Source organism: Salvelinus alpinus, chromosome 15 (genome assembly GCF_045679555.1).
Source record: "Salvelinus alpinus chromosome 15, SLU_Salpinus.1, whole genome shotgun sequence".
Taxonomy (NCBI): Eukaryota; Metazoa; Chordata; class Actinopteri; order Salmoniformes; family Salmonidae; genus Salvelinus; species Salvelinus alpinus.
The window spans coordinates 36,119,735-36,142,158 of record NC_092100.1 but is presented as its reverse complement, the minus strand read 5'-3'; the positions used below and the strand labels follow the sequence as shown (position 1 = coordinate 36,142,158).

General features: G+C 45.3%; 1 protein-coding gene across 1 annotated transcript in view; it reads right to left on the bottom strand.

Moving 5' to 3' along the window:
• Positions 1-22,424, bottom strand: part of LOC139540006 (otogelin-like protein) — a 65,028-nt gene that overhangs the window by 12,335 nt on the left and 30,269 nt on the right. Inside the window, exons 25-34 of the mRNA XM_071343493.1 lie at positions 6,868-6,999; positions 6,430-6,576; positions 6,078-6,197; positions 5,454-5,570; positions 1,670-1,826; positions 1,284-1,310; positions 938-1,117; positions 510-788; positions 259-376; positions 53-132 (exon numbers count right to left, since the gene is read on the bottom strand). Of these exons, the coding sequence (XP_071199594.1) occupies positions 53-132; positions 259-376; positions 510-788; positions 938-1,117; positions 1,284-1,310; positions 1,670-1,826; positions 5,454-5,570; positions 6,078-6,197; positions 6,430-6,576; positions 6,868-6,999 (1,357 nt within the window). The remainder of the gene's footprint in view (positions 1-52; positions 133-258; positions 377-509; positions 789-937; positions 1,118-1,283; positions 1,311-1,669; positions 1,827-5,453; positions 5,571-6,077; positions 6,198-6,429; positions 6,577-6,867; positions 7,000-22,424) is intronic.

Here is a 22,424-nt window from a genome sequence, read left to right as displayed (position 1 = left end):
TCTAAAAACGATGTAACTTTACAGATCCTGGTGTGATGCACACTCTACTCACAGTCCTCTGTGTAGACACATCTCCTGGTGACCTCATCAAGAACCATGTTTTTGGGGCAGCGAGGGAAACAGCCCTCCACCCTGCCAGACACACATATAGACACGGACAAACGTTCAAAGCGCGTATTAATCATGCCCTTACAGTGTATAACCATGTTGTAAGTGTGTGTTTGTAAGCGTGCATTTCTATGTTAGGCGTGTTCTTACGGGGGCAGGAAGTGGCAGCGTGTGGCAGTGGGGTCGCTGCATGTACGGACACACGGACTGGCACATGCATGGTAGCGCCACTCACACATCATACGGTACGGGATCACAAAACTGCTCTCTGTAATACAAACATACACAAACATATTGTAACTGCTCTCTGTAACACAAACATATTGTGAACATACACATAAGAACTACAGTAAAAGAAACTGTGTGTGTGCTGCGTATTATGATTTGTATTTCTATCTAACCCTCCAGAGTAAAGGAGCTGCTGGTCTTGAAGTTGTCAGAGTTGTCATATTTCTGAGCTCGTGCAGACGTGCGTGTCAGAGTCAGGAACACTCCTGGCTGGCCAATCAGCTCGAAAGAGGTGTGGCCAGGCAGGAACACCCCCTGGTGCTGCAGGAAGGAAGCCCTGTGGCCAAACTCCTCCCCTCTGGTCCACTGCTCCAACCGCAGCCCAGTACGCTCAGACACAACGAGGAAGTAGTTAGGACGCTCTGCTGACTCCAGAGAGACCACCGGGAGACCTGTAATACAGAGTTTAACATATGGGTGAAGCTGATGTGAGTTGAGTTTGTGTGTGTTTTGTGTGTGTGTGTGTGTGTGTGTGTGTGTGTGTGTGTGTGTGTGTGTGTGTGTGTGTGTGTGTGTGTGTGAGTGTGTGTGTGAGACTCACGTGATGTGCGGTCCTTCTGTAGTCCTGCTGTGATCATGAAGTTGAAGAGTAGCCCAGGGGGAGGCAGCCCGCCTGCGAACTCCCTAACTAGAGGAAACACTGACCCACTGGTTCTGTTCACACCGAAGACTGTAGCGTTATATACAGCACTGACAACCGAAAACGGTCCTTCACCTAACTCTACAGAGGGAGAGAGAGGGAGAAAGAGAGAGAGAGAGAGAGGTGGAGGATATTCTCAATGTTGAGTGAATATATTATGTAGCTCAGTTTGTATATGTGTATTTGTATTTTTGTGTGATTGAATGGTGTTCCTTTGTGAGTCATTTTGGTTAGCGTTCAAACAGACCTTGGTTGTAGTATTCACAATCATAGGCTGAAAGAAAAAACAAGTACAAACATTTAGAAACATACAACATCACATATGTACAGTATGTGATAGTACTGTAGCCTTTCATAGCCAAGACATACGGTGTAGATCAAGCAGGGATAGAGAGACCATGGTATTGTGTAAGAGTGTATGTGTGTGTGTGTGTGCACATGTATCTGTGGTCATTTGATGACAGATATAAATATTTTAGGGTCAGAGGGGGGACTCTATAGTTCTGTGTACTGGCATGTGTGTGTGCATGCGGGCGTGTAGGAGCATTGACTGACCCAGCACCTATGCTGACAGACAGAGAGAAAGTCGGAGGAACAGACACACATTGTGTGTGTATGTGTGTCTGTACTCACGGCAGACAGAGGGGTTTCTCCAGACCACAGTGACACCGTGTTGACAGCAGGTGTGTGCATAGGCAGCAATGGACGTACACAGACACTCACAGTCTCCGCCTCGGTTACAGTTACACGTGTCTGTCAAGCAGTTCCTATAGAACCATGATACATCCACCTACACACACACAAAAACACACACACATGAAAACACACACACACAGGTTGCAGATGTACATTAGAACCAGGTCATATCTACCTGGGGGGTGAGTGAGGGTTTAGAGTGGGAGACAGGTCATTGGGGTTAGATGTGGGTTAGGGGTGTGTGTGAATAATGTAGGTAGGAATGAGTGACATGTTTGTGTGTGTTGAAGGGGAGTGAATAGGAGTGATGGGACATCAGAACAATGAGACGTGGGTTAAACTCTGGAACACAGGGATCAAATCACATTTTATTTGCCACATGCTTCGTAAACAGGTGTAGACTAACAGTGAAATGCTTACTTATGGGCTCTTCCCAACTATGCAGAGAGACAAAATAGAAAAAGAATAACACAAGGAAGAAATAAACAATGAGGAACGTTATATACACGGGGTACCAGTACTGAGTTGATGTGCAGGGGTACAAGGTAATTGAGGTAGATATGTACACATAGGTAGCGGTAAAGTGACTAGGCAACAGGATAGATAGTAAACAGTAGCAGCAGCATATGTGATGAGTCAAAGAGTTAGTTCATAAAGGGTCAATGGAGATTGTCTGGGTAGCTATTTTGTTAACTATTTAGCATACTTATGGCTTGGGGGTAGAAGCTGTTCAGGGTCCTGTTGGTTCCAGACTTGGTGCATCGGTACCACTTGCCGTGCGGTAGCAGAGAGAACAGTCTATGACTTGGGTGGCTGGAGTCATTGACAGTTTTTAGGGCCTTCCTCTGACACCACCTGGTATAGAGGTACAGGATGGCAGGGTGCTCGACCCTAGTAATGTACTAGGCCATATGCACTGCCCTCTGTAGCACCTTGTGGTTGGATGCCAAGCAGTTGCCATATGAAGCGGTGAAGCAGCCAGTCAAGATGCTCTCGATGGTATAGCTGTAGAACTTTTTGAGGATCTGAGGTCCCATGCCAAATCTTTTCAGCCTCCTGAGGGGCAAGAGGCCATGTTGTGCTTTCTTCATGACTGTGTTGGTGTGTGTGGACCATATTAATTATTTAGTGACGTGAACAGTGAAGAGCTTGAAGCTCTCGACCCGTTGATGGGGGCGTGCTCGGCCCTCCGTTTTCTGTAGTCCACGATCAGCTTCTTTGTCTTGTTGAGGTTGTCACTGACCTCCCTATAGGCTGTCTCATTGTCGTTGGTGATCAGGCCTACCATCATCGTGTCATCAGCAACACTTTTGATGGTTTTGGAGTCGTAGGTTGAGATGCAATCATGGTTGAACAGGGAGTACAGTACGGGACAAAACACGCACCCCTGAAAGCCCCCGTATTGAAGGTCAGCGTGGCGGATGTGTTGTTGCCTACCCTCACCATATGGGGGTGGCCTGTCAGGAAGTCCAGGATCCAATTGCAGAGGGAGGTGTTCAGTCCTAGGGTCATGAGCTTCAGTAGCGGTGAGTGGGTAAAATCAACGGGGAAGGAATGCCAGGGAAAAAAGCCATATTAAAACCTATGTGTTGTGATAATTGCGTTGTTTGTTCTATAACCTGTTAGTTCATATGCCTTGACACCGTGATTTATAGGTCTATAGCTGAGACAATAAGAAGACACAGTGTCAGAATAAATTCAACCACATCTTTGTTTCATCTGTCCGATGAAGTCCACAAAACATATTGCATGTCACAAACCCTTACATGACCTACAGCATGGTCAAGCAAATGAATGTTTCCCACATTTTCAGACTACTAAACAACTATTGATATAGAACCACGGAGAGTTACCGCAAGTCGCAAAGAAAACAGGCGTTGCCTCCACTATTCCAGCAACATTTCAACATCTAATACTTTTTCCTTCATCTTGTTCAATTGTTGCCATGCATCTGCAAATTAGATTGCTCAGATGTGCGAGTGCCTTTTGAATTTTGAACATCTAATACATTGACAACTAAAATATACCAAAAACGATTTAGTCCAAACATCGTAAGCTAAATATGGTGTGGCTGTCCATGGTACTGGTTTGTGTGTGTGTGTGTGTGTGTGTGTGTGTGTGTGTGTGTGTGTGTGTGTGTGTGTGTGTGTGTGTGTGTGTGTGTGTGTGTGTGTGTGTGTGTGTGTGTGTGTGTGTGTGTGTGTGTGTGTGTGTGTGTGTGTGTGTGTGTGTGTGTGTGTGAAAAAACATGTTGACTCACCTTACTTGTAGAGAAACGCCAATGCCATTCTCCTCTTTCATGTTGCCTAAACGGTGTATGACTCTGTCATACACGCTTTTAGTTTTTCTGGTCCTTGGTTAACTGGCTAAAATGCTTGCTCGCTACCCTAACTTCCTTTCACGGGCAACGATACGCCAGGCCAGCTAGTTAACATTAGCCTACATTATTCAGACCTCTTGACTTTTTCCACATTTTGTAACATTAAAGCCTTGTTCTAAAATTGATTAAATGCGTTTTTCCCCCTCATCAATCTACACACAATACCCCATAATGACAAAGCAAAAACAGGTACATAAGTATTCAGACACTTTACTCAGTACTGTGTTGAAGCACATTTGGCAGTGATTACAGCCTCGAGTCTTCTTGGGTATGATGCTACATGCTTGGCACACCTGTATGTGGGGAGTGAAGGTGTTCTAGAGTTTTGTCTCCTCTAGTTGCACAGGTGACATGCTGGTAAAACAGATTTCAGGTTCCCTGCATTAAAATCACTGGCAATGAGTAGCGTCACCTCTGGATGTGCATTTTCTTGTTTGCTTATGGCCCTATTCAGATTAGACATTAGAGATGCATGGTATGCATGTGCATGTGTGCAGTCTTTGTCATGACAACAAACTACACCCAATAAACAATAATATTTTCAAAAATAAACCTTCACATACATTATCTTACTAAAACTGTCAGCTTAATAAGGGTCACTCTTGTTATTGTTTTATTATTCAATTTGTAAGCAGATGGTGTCATTCAGCACCATCTGTTGGCTGCTCAGGGAATAAGAGCACACAACCTCCAACAACCCACCTTCCAGGGCTGCACACATTTAATAATCATTTGGTGGGTGCTTATATTTGTCCTTTTTCACACATATACTAGTGTGTATTAATATCTGAATTGGAAATTGTTTTTTGCATATCCCAACTCCCCCTGAGACACCCTTGGAGAGTGGGGCCATGGACAGGGTCTGCCATTATCTTGGTGACACTGGAGCAATTAGGGTTATGTGCCTTGCTCAAGAGCACATCAACAGATTTTTCACCTTGTTGGCTTAGAGATTCCAACCAGCTACCTTTTGGTTACTGGCCTAATGCTCTAACGGCTACACTTAGAAAAGAAGGTGCTATCTAGAACCTTAAAGGGTTCTTTGGCTGTCCCCATAGGAAAACCCTTTGAAGAACCTTTTTTGGTTGCAGGTAGAACCCATTTGGTTCCAGGTAGAACCCCTAAAACCAAAAAGAGTTATCCTATGTGGACAGCCAAAGAACGCTTGTGGAACCCTTTTTTCTAAGACTGTAGGCTACCTGCCGCCCACATTTAACCTGAACCCTGTACGTGTGTGTCCATTAGTGTATATCTCCTGAGAGTAGAGCATGTTTACTGAGAGCAGATAAGAATCGTTCCCATAACCCACTCCCCAGTGTGGGTGTATGTGTGTGTACTCACCACGTTGTGACAGGGGATAAAGATGTCACTGTAGAGTAGTGCACACTCTCTCTTGGCGTACGGCTGTCTACCCAGGTCTCCTTCACACGCTCTCTTCACCACATAGTCACTCTCACACTGACACACGCACGCGCACACACACGCGCGCACACACACACACACACACACACACACACACACACACACACACACACACACACACACACACACACACACACACACACACACACACACACACACACACACACACACACACACACACACACACACACACACACACACACACAGTGAGTGGGTGTCTGATTTCTCTTAAATATCACAGGTAGGCCCTAGAGACGCAGGAGACTGGGTTGGAGGGTGGAAGCGGGGGGGGGGGTAGTTGGAATAAGGGTAGGGGCGGGGAAATAGACCTCTTTCACTTTCCCAACTAAAGACCAAGAACATGAAATGGAAATTTTTCCCCTTTTAGCCAGCTGGTATTCATTACTCTAGGCATCATTTTTATCATTAGAGAGAAATCGAAAAATCGCTGTGAATCTGTTAAGTTCAGTAGTTATCGTTCCAAGTGGGAGTTAGAGCAGATGGTTCGGAGTTTAAAGTTCCACTTTGTGTGTGTGTGTGTACCTGTCCCAGGGCCCAGCTGTCTCCAAAGCCCTGAGCATTGCTGACCTCCATGTGACTGGACGTGGTCATGTCATTCACCGTCACACTGTCAAAGTTCCCACACAGACCACTCAGGAGACCCTAGAGGCAGACAGGGGGAGAAAGAGGGAGATGCGAGAAAGAAAAAGACGGAATAGGGATGGGAGTGGGTGGATGTGTGAGTGTTCCAACTCAGTTCTGGTGAGAGAGAGAGAGAGAGAGAGAGAGAGGGAGCGCGCGAGAGAGAGAGAGAGAGAGAGAGAGAGAGAGAGAGAGAGAGAGAGAGAGAGAGAGAGAGAGAGTGTGTGTGTGTGAGCGGTAAAGGTATCCTGACCTTCCACTGTGGTCCAGCTCTGATGTGCACGGTTGTCTTGCGGTCCCAGAGAACGGTCAGGTCCTGTTTGGGGAAGTGGATGGCTGTGTAGTAGCCTGCTGACCACAGCTCAAACTCTGACCCCTTACCTACCACACTGGAGGGGCTCTGGATGAAGAGAAGAGATTACACACACACACACACACACACACACACACACACACACACACAACCACACCGGACCAGACCTTGGTTAGAACACATCAGGAGTGTCACACGTACCAAACACATAAACTCAAATAATTAGTTTTTTAGAGCGGCTATCAGATCAGTAAGAGTTTCTAGCTAGCCCTAAATGAGGGTTGGTACTGCCCACCAGGGAGCGCTCATGGACTTTCAGGTTTTAGAGTGAGAAGGGAAAGGTTGGTGTGCGTGTGTGTGTGTGTGTGTGATGCGCACAGGCTGGCCTGAGTTGTCGTTGAAGTAAATCTTGGTGAATCCAACATGGATGACCAGCATCTTCATACAGACGATCCCACTCTGATAACAATCCTTATTCTGGGCCACGATGGACACCTCACCATCTATACTCTGGAGAGAGAGACAGATAGGAGAGAGAGAGCGAGCAAGAGAGAGAGCAGTCCTTATCCTGGGCTACTATGGACTGCACTTCATCTAAACTCTGGGGAAAGAGTACTGTGTGTGGTGTGCAGGTCTGTCCCCAGGGCTGATAAAGTGCATTCCTAGCGCTCACTGTTCCTCCTCTGGGGGACTCTGACATTTACAGTAGCAACATCACATTCAGGGTAGGGAACGTACTGAACGATGCAGATAGCAAAGTCATGAAAAGAGCTGACATACATTATATAATTACAAAAGTATGTGGACACCCCTTCAAATTAGTGGATTCAGCTATTTAAGCCATACCCATTGCTGACAGGTGTATAAAATCGAGCACACAGCCATGCAATCACCATAGACAAACATTGGCAGTAGAATGGCACGTACTGAAGAGCTCAGTGACTTTCAACATGGCACCATCATAGAGCTGCCCTAGTGTTAGTGGAATTCAATAATTCCTCTAATATACTCATTAATTAAATTCTATCTGTCTATTTATAAGAATTTGTAAGATACTTATTAACATAAAATAGACAGGATACAGTCTTATTAAAATTAGATAATAGTGTTTATTCTCGGAGCACGCTCCCATTTGATCATAAACACAGGTTTATATACAAGATATGACGTCATAGGTTACAGAATAAGTCTCATTGTCCTGACAAATAGAAAACAGGTTCAAAAGTTCATTCCAACTTCACAGCACACACACATGACACACAATGTAATCAATTATCCTGAAGGCTCACTATAATTTATTACCACTTTAGCAGACAACTCAAGATAATGGAAGACCTAAAAAGTTACCCACAGCCTTATCTAAACATCTCAGGGCTAAGTTGGGTCAGTTCAACCAGAGTTTAATGACCCTTTCTGCTTACTTTATAACCCACAACACAAATCTCTTTTCACCAGGCGTGCAGAGTTCAATTAGTTATAGTTTTATCTAAAGCTAGAATTTGTTTTAACTATTTATTAACAAAATTCCTAACACCTAGTCAAGTGCTGTTATTGTGAAGTGGAAATGTCTAGGAACAAGAACGACTCAGCCGCGAAGTGGTAAGCACAGAAGCTCACAGAACGGGACCACCGAGTGCTGAAGTGCGTAGCTCGTAAAAATCGTCTGTCCTCAGTTGCAACACTGACTACTGAGTTCCAAACTGCCTCTGGAAGCAACGTCAGCACACAAACCTAAGATCACCATGTGCAATGCCAAGCATCGACTGGAGTGGTGTAAAGCTCGCCGTCATTGGACTCTGGAGCAGTTGAAACAAGTTCTCTGAATCACTCTTCACCATCCGGAACAGGGCTCCGGGCAGCCGAGCGGAAATGGAGGAAAACTCGCCTCCCTGCGGACCTGGCATCCTTTCACTCCCTCCTCTCTACATTCTCCTCTTCTGTCTCTGCTGCTAAAGCCAATTTCTACCACTCTAAATTCCAAGCATCTGCCTCTAACCCTAGGAAGCTCTTTGCCACCTTCTCCTCCCTCCTGAATCCTCCTCCCCCTCCTCCCCCCTCCTCCCTCTCTGCTGATGACTTCGTCAACCATTTTGAAAAGAAGGTCGACGACATCCGATCCTCGTTTGCTAAGTCAAACGACACCGCTGGTTCTGCTCACACTGCCCTACCCTGTGCTTTGACCTCTTTCTCCCCTCTCTCTCCAGATGAAATCTCGCGTCTTGTGACGGCCGGCCGCCCAACAACCTGCCCGCTTGACCCTATCCCCTCCTCTCTTCTCCAGACCATTTCCGGAGACCTTCTCCCTTACCTCACCTCGCTCATCAACTCATCCTTGACCGCTGGCTACGTCCCTTCCGTCTTCAAGAGAGCGAGAGTTGCACCCCTTCTGAAAAAACCTACACTCGATCCCTCCGATGTCAACAACTACAGACCAGTATCCCTTCTTTCTTTTCTCTCCAAAACTCTTGAACGTGCCGTCCTTGGCCAGCTCTCCTGCTATCTCTCTCAGAATGACCTTCTTGATCCAAATCAGTCAGGTTTCAAGACTAGTCATTCAACTGAGACTGCTCTTCTCTGTGTCACGGAGGCGCTCCGCACTGCTAAAGCTAACTCTCTCTCCTCTGCTCTCATCCTTCTAGACCTATCGGCTGCCTTTGATACTGTGAACCATCAGATCCTCCTCTCCACCCTCTCCGAGCTGGGCATCTCCGGCGCGGCCCACGCTTGGATTGCGTCCTACCTGACAGGTCGCTCCTACCAGGTGGCGTGGCGAGAATCTGTCTCCGCACCACGTGCTCTCACCACTGGTGTCCCCCAGGGCTCTGTTCTAGGCCCTCTCCTATTCTCGCTATACACCAAGTCACTTGGCTCTGTCATATCCTCACATGGTCTCTCCTATCATTGCTATGCAGACGACACACAATTAATCTTCTCCTTTCCCCCTTCTGATAACCAGGTGGCGAATCGCATCTCTGCATGTCTGGCAGACATATCAGTGTGGATGACGGATCACCACCTCAAGCTGAACCTCGGCAAGACGGAGCTGCTCTTCCTCCCGGGGAAGGACTGCCCGTTCCATGATCTCGCCATCACGGTTGACAACTCCATTGTGTCCTCCTCCCAGAGTGCTAAGAACCTTGGCGTGATCCTGGACAACACCCTGTCGTTCTCAACTAACATCAAGGCGGTGACCCGTTCCTGTAGGTTCATGCTCTACAACATTCGCAGAGTACGACCCTGCCTCACGCAGGAAGCGGCGCAGGTCCTAATCCAGGCACTTGTCATCTCCCGTCTGGATTACTGCAACTCGCTGTTGGCTGGGCTCCCTGCCTGTGCCATTAAACCCCTACAACTCATCCAGAACGCCGCAGCCCGTCTGGTGTTCAACTTTCCCAAGTTCTCTCACGTCACCCCGCTCCTCCGCTCTCTCCACTGGCTTCCAGTTGAAGCTCGCATCCGCTACAAGACCATGGTGCTTGCCTACGGAGCTGTGAGGGGAACGGCACCTCCGTACCTTCAGGCTCTGATCAGGCCCTACACCCAAACAAGGGCACTGCGTTCATCCACCTCTGGCCTGCTCGCCTCCCTACCTCTGAGGAAGTACAGTTCCCGCTCAGCCCAGTCAAAACTGTTCGCTGCTCTGGCACCCCAATGGTGGAACAAACTCCCTCACGACGCCAGGTCAGCGGAGTCAATCACCACCTTCCGGAGACACCTGAAACCCCACCTCTTTAAGGAATACCTAGGATAGGATAAAGTAATCCTTCTAGCCCCCCCCCCCCTTAAAAGAGTTAGATGCACTATTGTAAAGTGGTTGTTCCACTGGATATCATAAGGTGAATGCACCAATTTGTAAGTCGCTCTGGATAAGAGCGTCTGCTAAATGACTTAAATGTAATGTAAATGTAAATGTAAATCTGGTAGTCCGACAGAAGAATCTGGGTTTGGCAGATGCCAGGAGAACGCTACCTGCCCGAATGCATAGTACCAACTGAAAAGTTTGGTGATGGAGGAATAATGGCCTGTGGGGGGGTTCATGGATAGGCCCCTTAACTCTAGTGAAGGGAAATCTTAATGCTACAGCATACAATGACATTCTAGACAATTCTGTGCTTCCATCTTTGTGGCAAAGGCCCTTTCCTGTTTCAGCATGATAATGCCCCCGTGCACAAAGCGAGGTCCATACAGAAATGTTTTGTCGAGATCGGTGTGGAAGTACTTCAACCCCATCGAACACCTTTGGGATGAATTGGAACGCCGACTGCGAGCCAGGCCAAATCGCCCAACATCAGTGCCCAACCTCACTAATGCTCTTGTGGCTGAATGGAAGCAAGTCCCCGCAGCAATGTTTCCAACATCTAGTGGAAAGCCTTCCCAGAAGAGTGGAGGCTGTTGTTAGCAGAAAAGGGGGGACCAACTCCATATTAATGCCCATGATTTTGGAATGAGATGTTCGACAAGCTTTTGGTCATGTAGTGTATCTTAGTGTACCTGTCAGTTAAAAGGCATATCTGTTTCCGGAAGGATCGGATGACTTAATGGTTACCCCAGCTCATAGCCCTGGGTAAAAGAATAGACAACAGAACAGGGAAATGTGATGTGATCAGCATTAGATGGAACACCTAATATGGCTGCCAGTCCAGCCACCACAGAACCTTGATTAGAACTGGAATGTCCCAACGTCCTGCTCATTCTAATTTTATATCCCTGGGAGTCTGCCGCGAACAGGCCTCTCTTTGTGTTACTCAGGTGTGTGTGTGTGTGTGTGTGTTGCTACAGCTTTGCTTACCTCAGTCGCTCTAATTAAAAATCGTTCCCAGATGAAAGAAACTCCTTGGATCCCCTTTCCCTGATCCCAATCTGCCTACACACACACGCACGCACGCCCACACACACAAACGGCCGAGGAGCACAGCGGCTCTCTTCAAACATAGCACAGTCGCTAACCCAGTGACTCTCTGACAGCCCAAGCCCCTAGATAATTCACGTTATTACTACTCAGTCCCGTGTACGGTCTGTTAGAAATTCTCTCAGTTCTAGGGCTGCTAAAATCAGTAATCCTGTTGAGCTATTTCCCCCCATTAGTACTGTTTGCTCCGCTAGTCTCCAACTGTACACTCTCCAGCAGACTTTAAAACAAGGCTCGGGCTTTAGCTAATGCAAATGAATGTACAAAGTATTATCTCCAAGATGGACATGTTGGACATTTGGGTCCAGGATACAAATCCCAACATTTTAGTGTGCTCTGAAACATGGTTTAAAAGCTCTGTTGATGATAATTCCATTGCACTTCATGATTAAAAAGTTTACAGATGTGATAGGACAAATAAGGGTGGCGGTGTAGCAATTTATGTGAAAAACAACTTTAAGGTGACCTACTAGTTAAGCTACTAGTTATAAATGTTATTTCTCAGAATGTTAATTTCTATGTTGCTGGGATCTATCGACCTCCCTACGCCACAGCGGGAGCAACTAGCTCCATTAATAGCCGCTGAAATAGTGATATCGGGGGTCTCGATTAGCTTACTCCCTCGTCTGATTGTCTTAAATCAGCATGTACTGATCCGAACTTAGTCCAACTGATTTCAGAGCCCACTTGTTTGAATGTAGAGAATCCTGCTAAATCAACTCTGATTGATTTCATACTTACAAATAACCCTCCTAAATACTTAACTAGTGGTGTCTTTGCTATGGGACCTCAGTGACCACTGTCCCAAAGTCTGCGTCAGAAACACAAAGTTGCCTAAAACTCAACCACGCCTTATCGCTAAGAGAAGTTTTAAACACTTCCATGAGTAGGGTTCTGACATGACCTTAACCATTGAGTCTTACTTAGTGTTAATGACACTCCGGAAGCAGAACTTGACCTTGAACAATTCTTTAGTATGTTTATCTCTGCATCTGATTAACAAGCTCCTATGAAGAGATTAAGAATGAAAGATAGAGCCAATCCATGGTTCACGCCTGAACTTGATGAGTTAATTCAGCTAAGGAACAAAGCTTGGTCTGAAGCCAGACACACTGGTAGCTCTGCTGACTGGCTCACCTTCCGATAACTTAGAAATATATTTACTGCTTCCATAAAAAGGGCTAAATCTAACTATTTCATTAATTCCATATCTGACCCTCGTGGCAATCCAGCTAAGTTTTGGAAGGCTATTAAAACTCCTCTAGGGTAGGGGGCAGCATTCGGAATTTTGGATGAAATGCATGCCCAAATTAAACTGCCTGCTTCTCGGGCCCAGAAGATATGATATGCATATAACTGGTAGATTTGGATAGAAAACACTCTAACGTTTCCAAAACTGTTAAAATAGTGTCTGTGAGTATAACAGAACTGATTTGGCAGGCGAAAACCTGGGGGAAATCCATTCAGGAAGTAGTTTTTTTGTTGGTTTTGTAGTTTTCTATTCAATGCCATTACGGTATCCATTGACTTAGGACTCAAATTGCAGTTTCTATGCCTTCCACTAGATGTCAACAGTCTTTAGAAATTGTTTCAGGCTTGTATTCTGAAAAATGAAGAAGTAAGAGCAGTCTGAATGAGTGGACCCTAAAGTGTCACAGAGCTTTTTCATGCGCGAGACCGAGAGATTGCGTTTCTTGTTTACCTTTTAAATTGACGACGTTATTGTCCGGTTGAAATATTATCGATTATTTAGGCTAAAAACAACCTGAGGATTGAATATAAACATCGTTTGACATGTTTCTATGAACTTTACGGATACAATTTAGATGTTTTTGTCTTCCTGTTTTGACTGCGTTTGAGCCTGTGGATTACTGAAGAAAACGCGTGAACAAAACGGAGGTTTTTGGATATAAAGAGACTTTATCGAACAAAAGGAACATTTATTGAGTAAATTAATGTCTGCTGAGTGCAACCATATGAAGATCATCAAAGGTAAGGGATTAATTGTATCTCTATTTCTGAAATGTCTAACTGTTCTACTTGGATGGTTACTGTTTGTAATGATTTGTCTAGTGGGCTATGTTCTCAAATAATCGTAAGGTATGCTTTCGCCGTAAAGCATTTTTTAAATCTGACACCGTGGTTGGATTCACAAGAAGTTCATCTTTAAACCTATGTAAAATATGTTTTGTTTTCTGAATTTTTATAATGAGTATTTCTGTATTTGAATTTGGCGCCCAGCAGTTTCACTGGCTGTTGAAGAGGTGGGACGCTAACGTCTCACGTACCCAAGAGAGGTTAAAGCACTAAAAAGAAGCAGCCACACCTTTCTGCCCAATGAGGTTCTATTGAACTCCCAATTCTATTGCAGACAAAACTGAAATAACTGACGAGTTTAACCAACATTTTATTGCAGCAGGACATTTATTTGAAAGGGGAAATAGCAGCAATAAGGACAACTCTGAAAATACTGTTCATGAACATAATACAAGCTAATCTCTGATGCAACCCTGTTTAATCAGACTTGCCTGTTACTGTAAATGGTGACCCACTGTTCTCTCTTCGGAAAGTCACTACCAGGGATGTTCTGGATGCTCTCTTAGCTATTGATGTTAAAAAATACACTGGAGCAGACATGCTTGACCCGTGTCTTCAACAGTTTCCTGCACCTCTGATTATGGAGCCCTTGACATATGTTTTTTATCTATCCATTCTAGAGGTCGACCGATTAATCGGAATGGCCGATTAATTAGGGCTATAATTAGGGCCATAATCATAACAATCGGAAATCGGTAATTTTGGTTTAATATTTTTTTTTTTTTACACCTTTATTTAACTAGGCAAGTCAGTTAAACTTCTTATGGCTGCAGGCAGGGGCAGTATTGAGTAGCTTGGATGAAAGGTGCCCAGAGGTGCCCATAGTAAACTGCCTGCTCCTCAGTCCCAGTTGCTAATATATGCATATTATTATTCGTATTGGATAGAAAACACTCGGAAGTTTCTAAAACTGTTTGAATTATGTCTGTGAGTATAACAGAACTCATATGGCAGGCAAACTTCCAAACAGGAAGTGGAAATTCTGAGGCTGGTGTTTTTTCTACTCATCGTCTATTCAAATCCCAGGAAGATATGGATTTGTTTGCACTTCCTACGCCTTCCACTAGATGTCAACAGTCGGTAGAACGGTGAATGAAGTGTATACTGTGATGTGGTCGGAAGGGCCCGCAATTTGGTCGTGGTCGCATTTCGCACTTCACACCGCTGGTAGTATTACTTTTCATTACATTTCATTATAGTACAACGGTTTGATTTGTCTGATCTTAGCAATTCTTTTTAGCTAGCTACATAGCCGTCTTTGTATCAAAGATAATTGTGTAGTTTCGCGTAATTATCGTAATTCGTCGTCCTAACGTAGTCAACACTGCTATCTGGCCAGCAGCTAGCCAGCTAGCCAACGTCCACCGTCTACCGAATAGCAGCACTGTAGAAACTATTACATTCAACGGAACGACTTGATTAGTGTAGTGTTAGCTAGCTACATAGTTGTCTTTGCTGTCCTCGTTTCCAAGATAATTGTGTAGTTTAGAGTGTGTAGTTTAGTTTAGAGTGATTATCGTAATTTACCGAGGTTAGCTAGCCAGCTATTTGTCGTCCCTCTTAACGTAGGAAACACTGCTAGCTAGCCAGCAGCTAGCCAGCTAGCCAACGTCTACCGAATAGCAGCACTGTAGAAACTATTACATTCAACGGAACGACTTGATTAGCGTAGTGTTAGCTAGCTACATAGTTGTCTTTGCTGTCTTCGTATCCAAGATAATTGTGTAGTTTAGAGTAATTAGCTAGCCAGCAGCTAGCCAGCTAGCCAACGTCTACCGTCTACCGAATAGCAGCACTGTTGAGACTATTACATTACAACGGAACGACTTGGTTAGTGTAGTGTTAGCTAGCTACATAGTTGTCTTTGCTGTCAAGATAATTGTGTAGTTTTGAGTAATTGTCGAGGTTACCTAGCCAGTTACCGAGGCTACCTAGCCAGCTACACTTTCAAACTAAGTCAACAACGCAGCCACTGCTAGCTAGCCTACTTCAGCAGCACTGTATCATTTTAGTCAATAAGATTTCTTGCAACGTAAGTTTAACTTTCTGAACATTCGAGACGTGTAGTCCACTTGTCATTCCAATCTCCTTTGCATTAGCGTAGCCTCTTCTGTAGCCTGTCAACTATGTGTCTGTCTATCCCTCTTCTCTCCTCTCTGCACAGACCACACAAACGCTTCACACCGCGTGGCCGCTGCCTGGTGGTCCCAGCGCGCACGACCCACGTGGAGTTCCAGGTCTCCGGCAGCCTCTGGAACTGCCGATCTGCGGCCAACAAGGCAGAGTTCATCTCAGCCTATGCTTCCCTCCAGTCCCTCGACTTCTTGGCACTGACGGAAACATGGATTACCACAGATAACACTGCTACTCCTACTGCTCTCTCCTCGTCTGCCCACGTGTTCTCGCACACCCCGAGAGCTTCTGGTCAGCGGGGTGGTGGCACTGGGATCCTCATCTCTCCCAAGTGGACATTCTCTCTTTCTCCCCTGACCCATCTGTCTATTGCCTCCTTTGAATTCCATGCTGTCACAGTTACCAGCCCTTTCAAGCTTAACATCCTTATCATTTATCGCCCCCCAGGTTCCCTTGGAGAGTTCATCAATGAGCTTGACGCCTTGATAAGCTCCTTTCCTGAGGATGGCTCACCTCTCACAGTTCTGGGTGACTTTAACCTTCCCACGTCTACCTTTGACTCATTCCTCTCTGCCTCCTTCTTTCCACTCCTCTCCTCTTTTGACCTCACCCTCTCACCTTCCCCCCTACTCACAAGGCAGGCAATACGCTTGACCTCATCTTTACTAGATGCTGTTCTTCCACTAATCTCATTGCAACTCCCCTCCAAGTCTCCGACCACTACCTTGTATCCTTTTCCCTCTCACTCTCATCTAACACTTCCCACACTGCCCCTACTGGGATGGTATCGCGCCGTCCCAACCTTCGCTCTCTCTCCCCCGCTACTCTCTCCTCTTCCATCCTATCATCTCTTCCCTCTGCTCAAACCTTCTCCAACCTATCTCCTGATTCTGCCTCCTCAACCCTCCTCTCCTCCCTTTCTGCATCCTTTGACTCTCTATGTCCCCTATCCTCTAGGCCGGCTCGGTCCTCCCCTCCTGCTCCGTGGCTCGACGACTCATTGCGAGCTCACAGAACAGGGCTCCGGGCAGCCGAGCGGAAATGGAGGAAAACACGCCTCCCTGCGGACCTGGCATCCTTTCACTCCCTCCTTTCTACATTCTCCTCTTCTGTCTCTGCTGCTAAAGCCACTTTCTACCACTCTAAATTCCAAGCATCTGCCTCTAACCCTAGGAAGCTCTTTTTCACCTTCTCCTCCCTCCTGAATCCCCCCCTCCTCCCTCTCTGCGGATGACTTCGTCAACCATTTTGAAAAGAAGGTCGACGACATCCGATCCTCGTTTGCTAAGTCAAACGACACCGCTGGTTCTGCTCACACTGCCCTACCCTGTGCTTTGACATCTTTCTCCCCTCTCTCTCCAGATGAAATCTCGCGTCTTGTGACGGCCGGCCGCCCAACAACCTGCCCGCTTGACCCTATCCCCTCCTCTCTTCTCCAGACCATTTCCGGAGACCTTCTCCCTTACCTCACCTCGCTCATCAACTCATCCTTGACCGCTGGCTACGTCCCTTCCGCCTTCAAGAGAGCGAGAGTTGCACCCCTTCTGAAAAAACCTACACTCGATCCCTCTGATGTCAACAACTACAGACCAGTATCCCTTCTTTCTTTTCTCTCCAAAACTCTTGAACGTGCCGTCCTTGGCCAGCTCTCCTGCTATCTCTCTCAGAATGACCTTCTTGATCCAAATCAGTCAGGTTTCAAGACTAGTCATTCAACTGAGACTGCTCTTCTCTGTGTCACGGAGGCGCTCCGCACTGCTAAAGCTAACTCTCTCTCCTCTGCTCTCATCCTTCTAGACCTATCGGCTGCCTTTGATACTGTGAACCATCAGATCCTCCTCTCCACCCTCTCCGAGTTGGGCATCTCCGGCGCGGCCCACGCTTGGATTGCGTCCTACCTGACAGGTCGCTCCTACCAGGTGGCGTGGCGAGAATCTGTCTCCGCACCACGTGCTCTCACCACTGGTGTCCCCCAGGGCTCTGTTCTAGGCCCTCTCCTATTCTCGCTATACACCAAGTCACTTGGCTCTGTCATATCCTCACATGGTCTCTCCTATCATTGCTATGCAGACGACACACAATTAATCTTCTCCTTTCCCCCTTCTGATAACCAGGTGGCGAATCGCATCTCTGCATGTCTGGCAGACATATCAGTGTGGATGACGGATCACCACCTCAAGCTGAACCTCGGCAAGACGGAGCTGCTCTTCCTCCCGGGGAAGGACTGCCCGTTCCATGATCTTGCCATCACGGTTGACAACTCCATTGTGTCCTCCTCCCAGAGCGCTAAGAACCTTGGCGTGATCCTGGACAACACCCTGTCGTTCTCAACCAACATCAAGGCGGTGACCCGTTCCTGTAGGTTCATGCTCTACAACATTCGCAGAGTACGACCCTGCCTCACACAGGAAGCGGCGCAGGTCCTAATCCAGGCACTTGTCATCTCCCGTCTGGATTACTGCAACTCGCTGTTGGCTGGGCTCCCTGCCTGTGCCATTAAACCCCTACAACTCATCCAGAACGCCGCAGCCCGTCTGGTGTTCAACCTTCCCAAGTTCTCTCACGTCACCCCGCTCCTCCGCTCTCTCCACTGGCTTCCAGTTGAAGCTCGCATCCGCTACAAGACCATGGTGCTTGCCTACGGAGCTGTGAGGGGAACGGCACCCCCGTACCTTCAGGCTCTGATCAGGCCCTACACCCAAACAAGGGCACTGCGTTCATCCACCTCTGGCCTGCTCGCCTCCCTACCTCTGAGGAAGTACAGCTCCCGCTCAGCCCAGTCAAAACTGTTCGCTGCTCTGGCACCCCAATGGTGGAACAAACTCCCCCACGACGCCAGGTCAGCGGAATCAATCACCACCTTCCGGAGACACCTGAAACCACACCTCTTTAAGGAATACCTAGGATAGGATAAAGTAATCCTTCTAACCCCCCCCCCCCCCCCCTTAGAGTTAGATGCACTATTGTAAAGTGGTTGTTCCACTGGACATCATAAGGTGAATGCACCAACTTGTAAGTCGCTCTGGATAAGAGCGTCTGCTAAATGACTTAAATGTAATGTTAAATGTAAATGTAAATGTGGGACCGGATGGGAAGTGTTTCAGTCAGTGGTCTGGCAGATTGCCAGTTCCTGGTCACGCGCATTCCTCATGATATCACCTTGCGTTCCATAACTTTTACAGACACGAAGGAATTCTCCGGTTGGAACGTTATTGGATATATATGATAACAACATCCTGAAGATTGACTCTCTACTAAGTTTGAGCAGTTTATTCGACTTGTAATATAACTTTTTGAAGTTTTCGTCCGACGTTATGCGTCACTTGCACAAGGGTTTGGATATGTGTGCTAAACGAGCTAGCAAAAGCAGCTATTTGGACATAAATAATTGACATTATCGAACAAAACAACAATTTATTGTCGAACTAGGATTCCTGGGAGTGCATTCTGATGAAGATATTCAAATGTAAGGGAATATTTATTATGTAATTTCCTATTTCTGTTGACTCCAACATGGCGGATTAATGTTATTTATATTTGAGCGCCGTCTCAGATTATTGCATGGTGTGCTTTTTCCGTAAAGTTTTTTTGAAATCTGAAACAGCGGTTGCATTAAGAACAAGTGTATCTTTAATTATATGTAAAACATGTATCTTTCATCAAAGTTTATGATGAGTATTTCTGTTATTTGACGTGGCTCTCTGCAATGTCTCCGGATATTTTGGAGGCATTTCTGAACATGGTGCCAATGTAAACTAAGATTTTTGGATATAAATATGCACATTATCGAACAAAAAATACATGTATTGTGTAACATGAAGTCCTATGAGTGTCATCTGATGAAGATCATCAAAGGTTAGTGATTAATTTTATCTCTATTTCTGCTTTTTGTGACACCTGTCTTTGGCTGGAAAAATGACTGTGTTTGTCTGTCATTTTGCGGTGACCTAACATAATTGTTTGTGGTGCTTTCGCTGAAAAGCCTATTTGAAATCGGACACTTTGGTGGGATTAACAACAAGATTACCTTTAAAATGGTATAAGATACATGTATGTTCGAGGAATTTTAATTATGAGATTTCTGTTGTTTGAATTTGGCGCCCTGCACTTTCACTGGCTGTTGTCATATCATCCCATTAACGGGATTGCAGCCATAATAAGTTTTTAAGAACACATTCTTATTTTCAATGATGGCCTAGGAACGGTGGGTTAACTGCCTTGTTCAGGGGCAGAACGACAGATTTTTACCTTGTCAGCTCAGGGATTCAATCTTGCAATCTTAACTAGTCCAACGCTCTAACCACCTGCCTCACGAGGAGCCTGCCTGTTACGCGAATGCAGTAAGAAGCCAAGGTAAGTTGCTAGCTAGCATTAAACTTATCGTATGAAAAACAATCACTCAATCAATCATAATCACTAGTTATAACTACACATGGTTGATGATATTACTAGTTTATCTAGCGTGTCCTGCGTTGCATATAATCGATGCAGTGCGCATTCGCAAAAAAGGACTGTCGTTGCTCCAACGTGTACCTAACCATAAACATCAATGCCTTTCTTAAAATCAATACACAGAAGTATATATTTTTAAACCTGCATATTTACCTAAAAGAAATCCAGGTTAGCAGGCAATATTAACCAGGTGAAATTGTGTCACTTCTCTTGCGTTCATTGCACGCAGAGTCAGGGTATATGCAACAGTTTGGGCCGCCTGGCTCGTTGTGAACTAATTTGCCAGAATTTTACGTAATTATGACATAACATTGAAGGTTGTGCAATGTAACAGGAATATTTAGACTTATGGATGCCACCTGTTAGATAAAATACGGAACGGTTCCGTATTTCACTGAAAGAATAAACGTTTTGTTTTTGAGATGATAGTTTCCGGATTCGACCATATTAATGACCTAAGGCTCGTATTACTGTGTGTTATTATGTTATAATTCTATGATTTGATAGAGCAGTCTGACTGAGCGATGGTAGGCACCAGCAGGCTCGTAAGCATTCATTCAAACAGCACTTTCGTGCGTTTTGCCAGCAACTCTTCGCAATGCTTCAAGCATTGCACTGTTTATGACTTCAAGCCTATCAACTCCCGAGATTAGGCTGGTGTAACCGATGTGAAATGGCTAGCTAGTTAGCGGGGTGCGCGCTAATAGCGTTTCAAACGTCACTCGCTGCTCTGAGACTTGGAGTAGTTGTTCCCCTTGCTCTGCATGGGTAACGCTGCTTCGAGGGTGGCTGTCGTCGATGTGTTCCTGGTTCGAGCCCAGGTAGTGGCGAGGAGAGGGATGGAAGCTATACTGTTACACTGGCAATACTAAAGTGCCTATAAGAACATCCCATATCCAAAGGTATATGAAATACAAATCGTATAGAGAGAAATAGTCCTATAATTCCTATAATAACTACAACCTAAAACTTCTTACCTGGGAATATTGACGACTCATGTTAAAAGGAACCACCAGCTTTTATATGTTCTCATGTTCTGAGCAAGGAACTTAAACGTTAGCTTTCTTACATGGCACATATTGCACTTTTACTTTCTTCTCCAACACTTTGTTTTTGCATTATTTAAACCAAATTGAACATGTTTCATTATTTATTTGAGGCTAAATAGATTTTATTGATGTATTATAATAAGTTAAAATAAGTGTTCATTCAGTATTGTTGTAATTGTCATTATTACAAATAAAGAAAAAAAATCGGCCGATTAATCGGTATCGGCTTTTTTGGTCCTCCAATAATCGGTATCGGTATCAGCGTTGAAAAATCATAATCGGTCGACCTCTAATCCATTCTCTTGGTTACTATTCCTAAGGCGTGGAAGGCAACCCTTGTTCTCCCGCTCCATAAAGGTGGTGATCCCTGCAATCTTAATAATTATTTCCCAATTTCAAAACTTTCATGTTTAGTGAAAATATTAGAACTCTTGGTAAGCTGCGGTCCATTTCAGATAGAAAATGTATCCTGAATACTAACCAGTCAGGCTTTAGGCCAGGACACAGCACCATCTCGGCTGCTTCTCTAGTCATAAATTACATAGTTAATGCACTAGGTAGGAAACAGCACTGCGCTGCCCTAACTGGGGCTTACATCTCTATGTGGATGACACAGATATTTATTCCCGTGCCCCCTCAGTGCAGCAAGCCATTCACCACCTTCTGCTTGGCTTTAATTCAATTCAAGAATCGCTCACCAATCTTAAATTAGTGTTAAATGTTGATAAAACCAAGTTTATGTCTCCAGCTCTTGTAAAATTGATCCTAAAGACCTGTATCTGTACCTTGACAGGAGCTCAAATTGAGCTAGACATGCATTATAAGTATGTAGGTATTTGGATAAGTTATCCATTAAAACACATATTGATAAGCTGACAAAACGATGCGAGTAAAGATTGGTTTCATGTAAATAAAAAAATATTGTCTCACTTTTGAAAACAGGAGGAAAATTGTTCAAGCAACACTCTGTGTTAAAACCTCTAGATTCAGTCTATCACTCAGCCTTGCGTTTTACCACTGGTGATAATTTCTGTACGCATCATTGTTTCTTATAGTTCTGTTGGCTGGGAGACTCTGACTACCAGAAGGGCCCAACGTTAGCTATTATTCATATATAAAGCACTTCTCCAGAAACTCCCATACTATTTCACCTCACTTCTAAATTGGAAATCTAGTAACTATAAGACTCAGTTTCTAGAGTGGTTGGTACTAGAGGTTCCACGGGTCTCCTCTGAGTTGGGGAAGACTGCTTTCAGGTACTATGTCCCGCCGTCCTGGATGACCTACAGGTCACT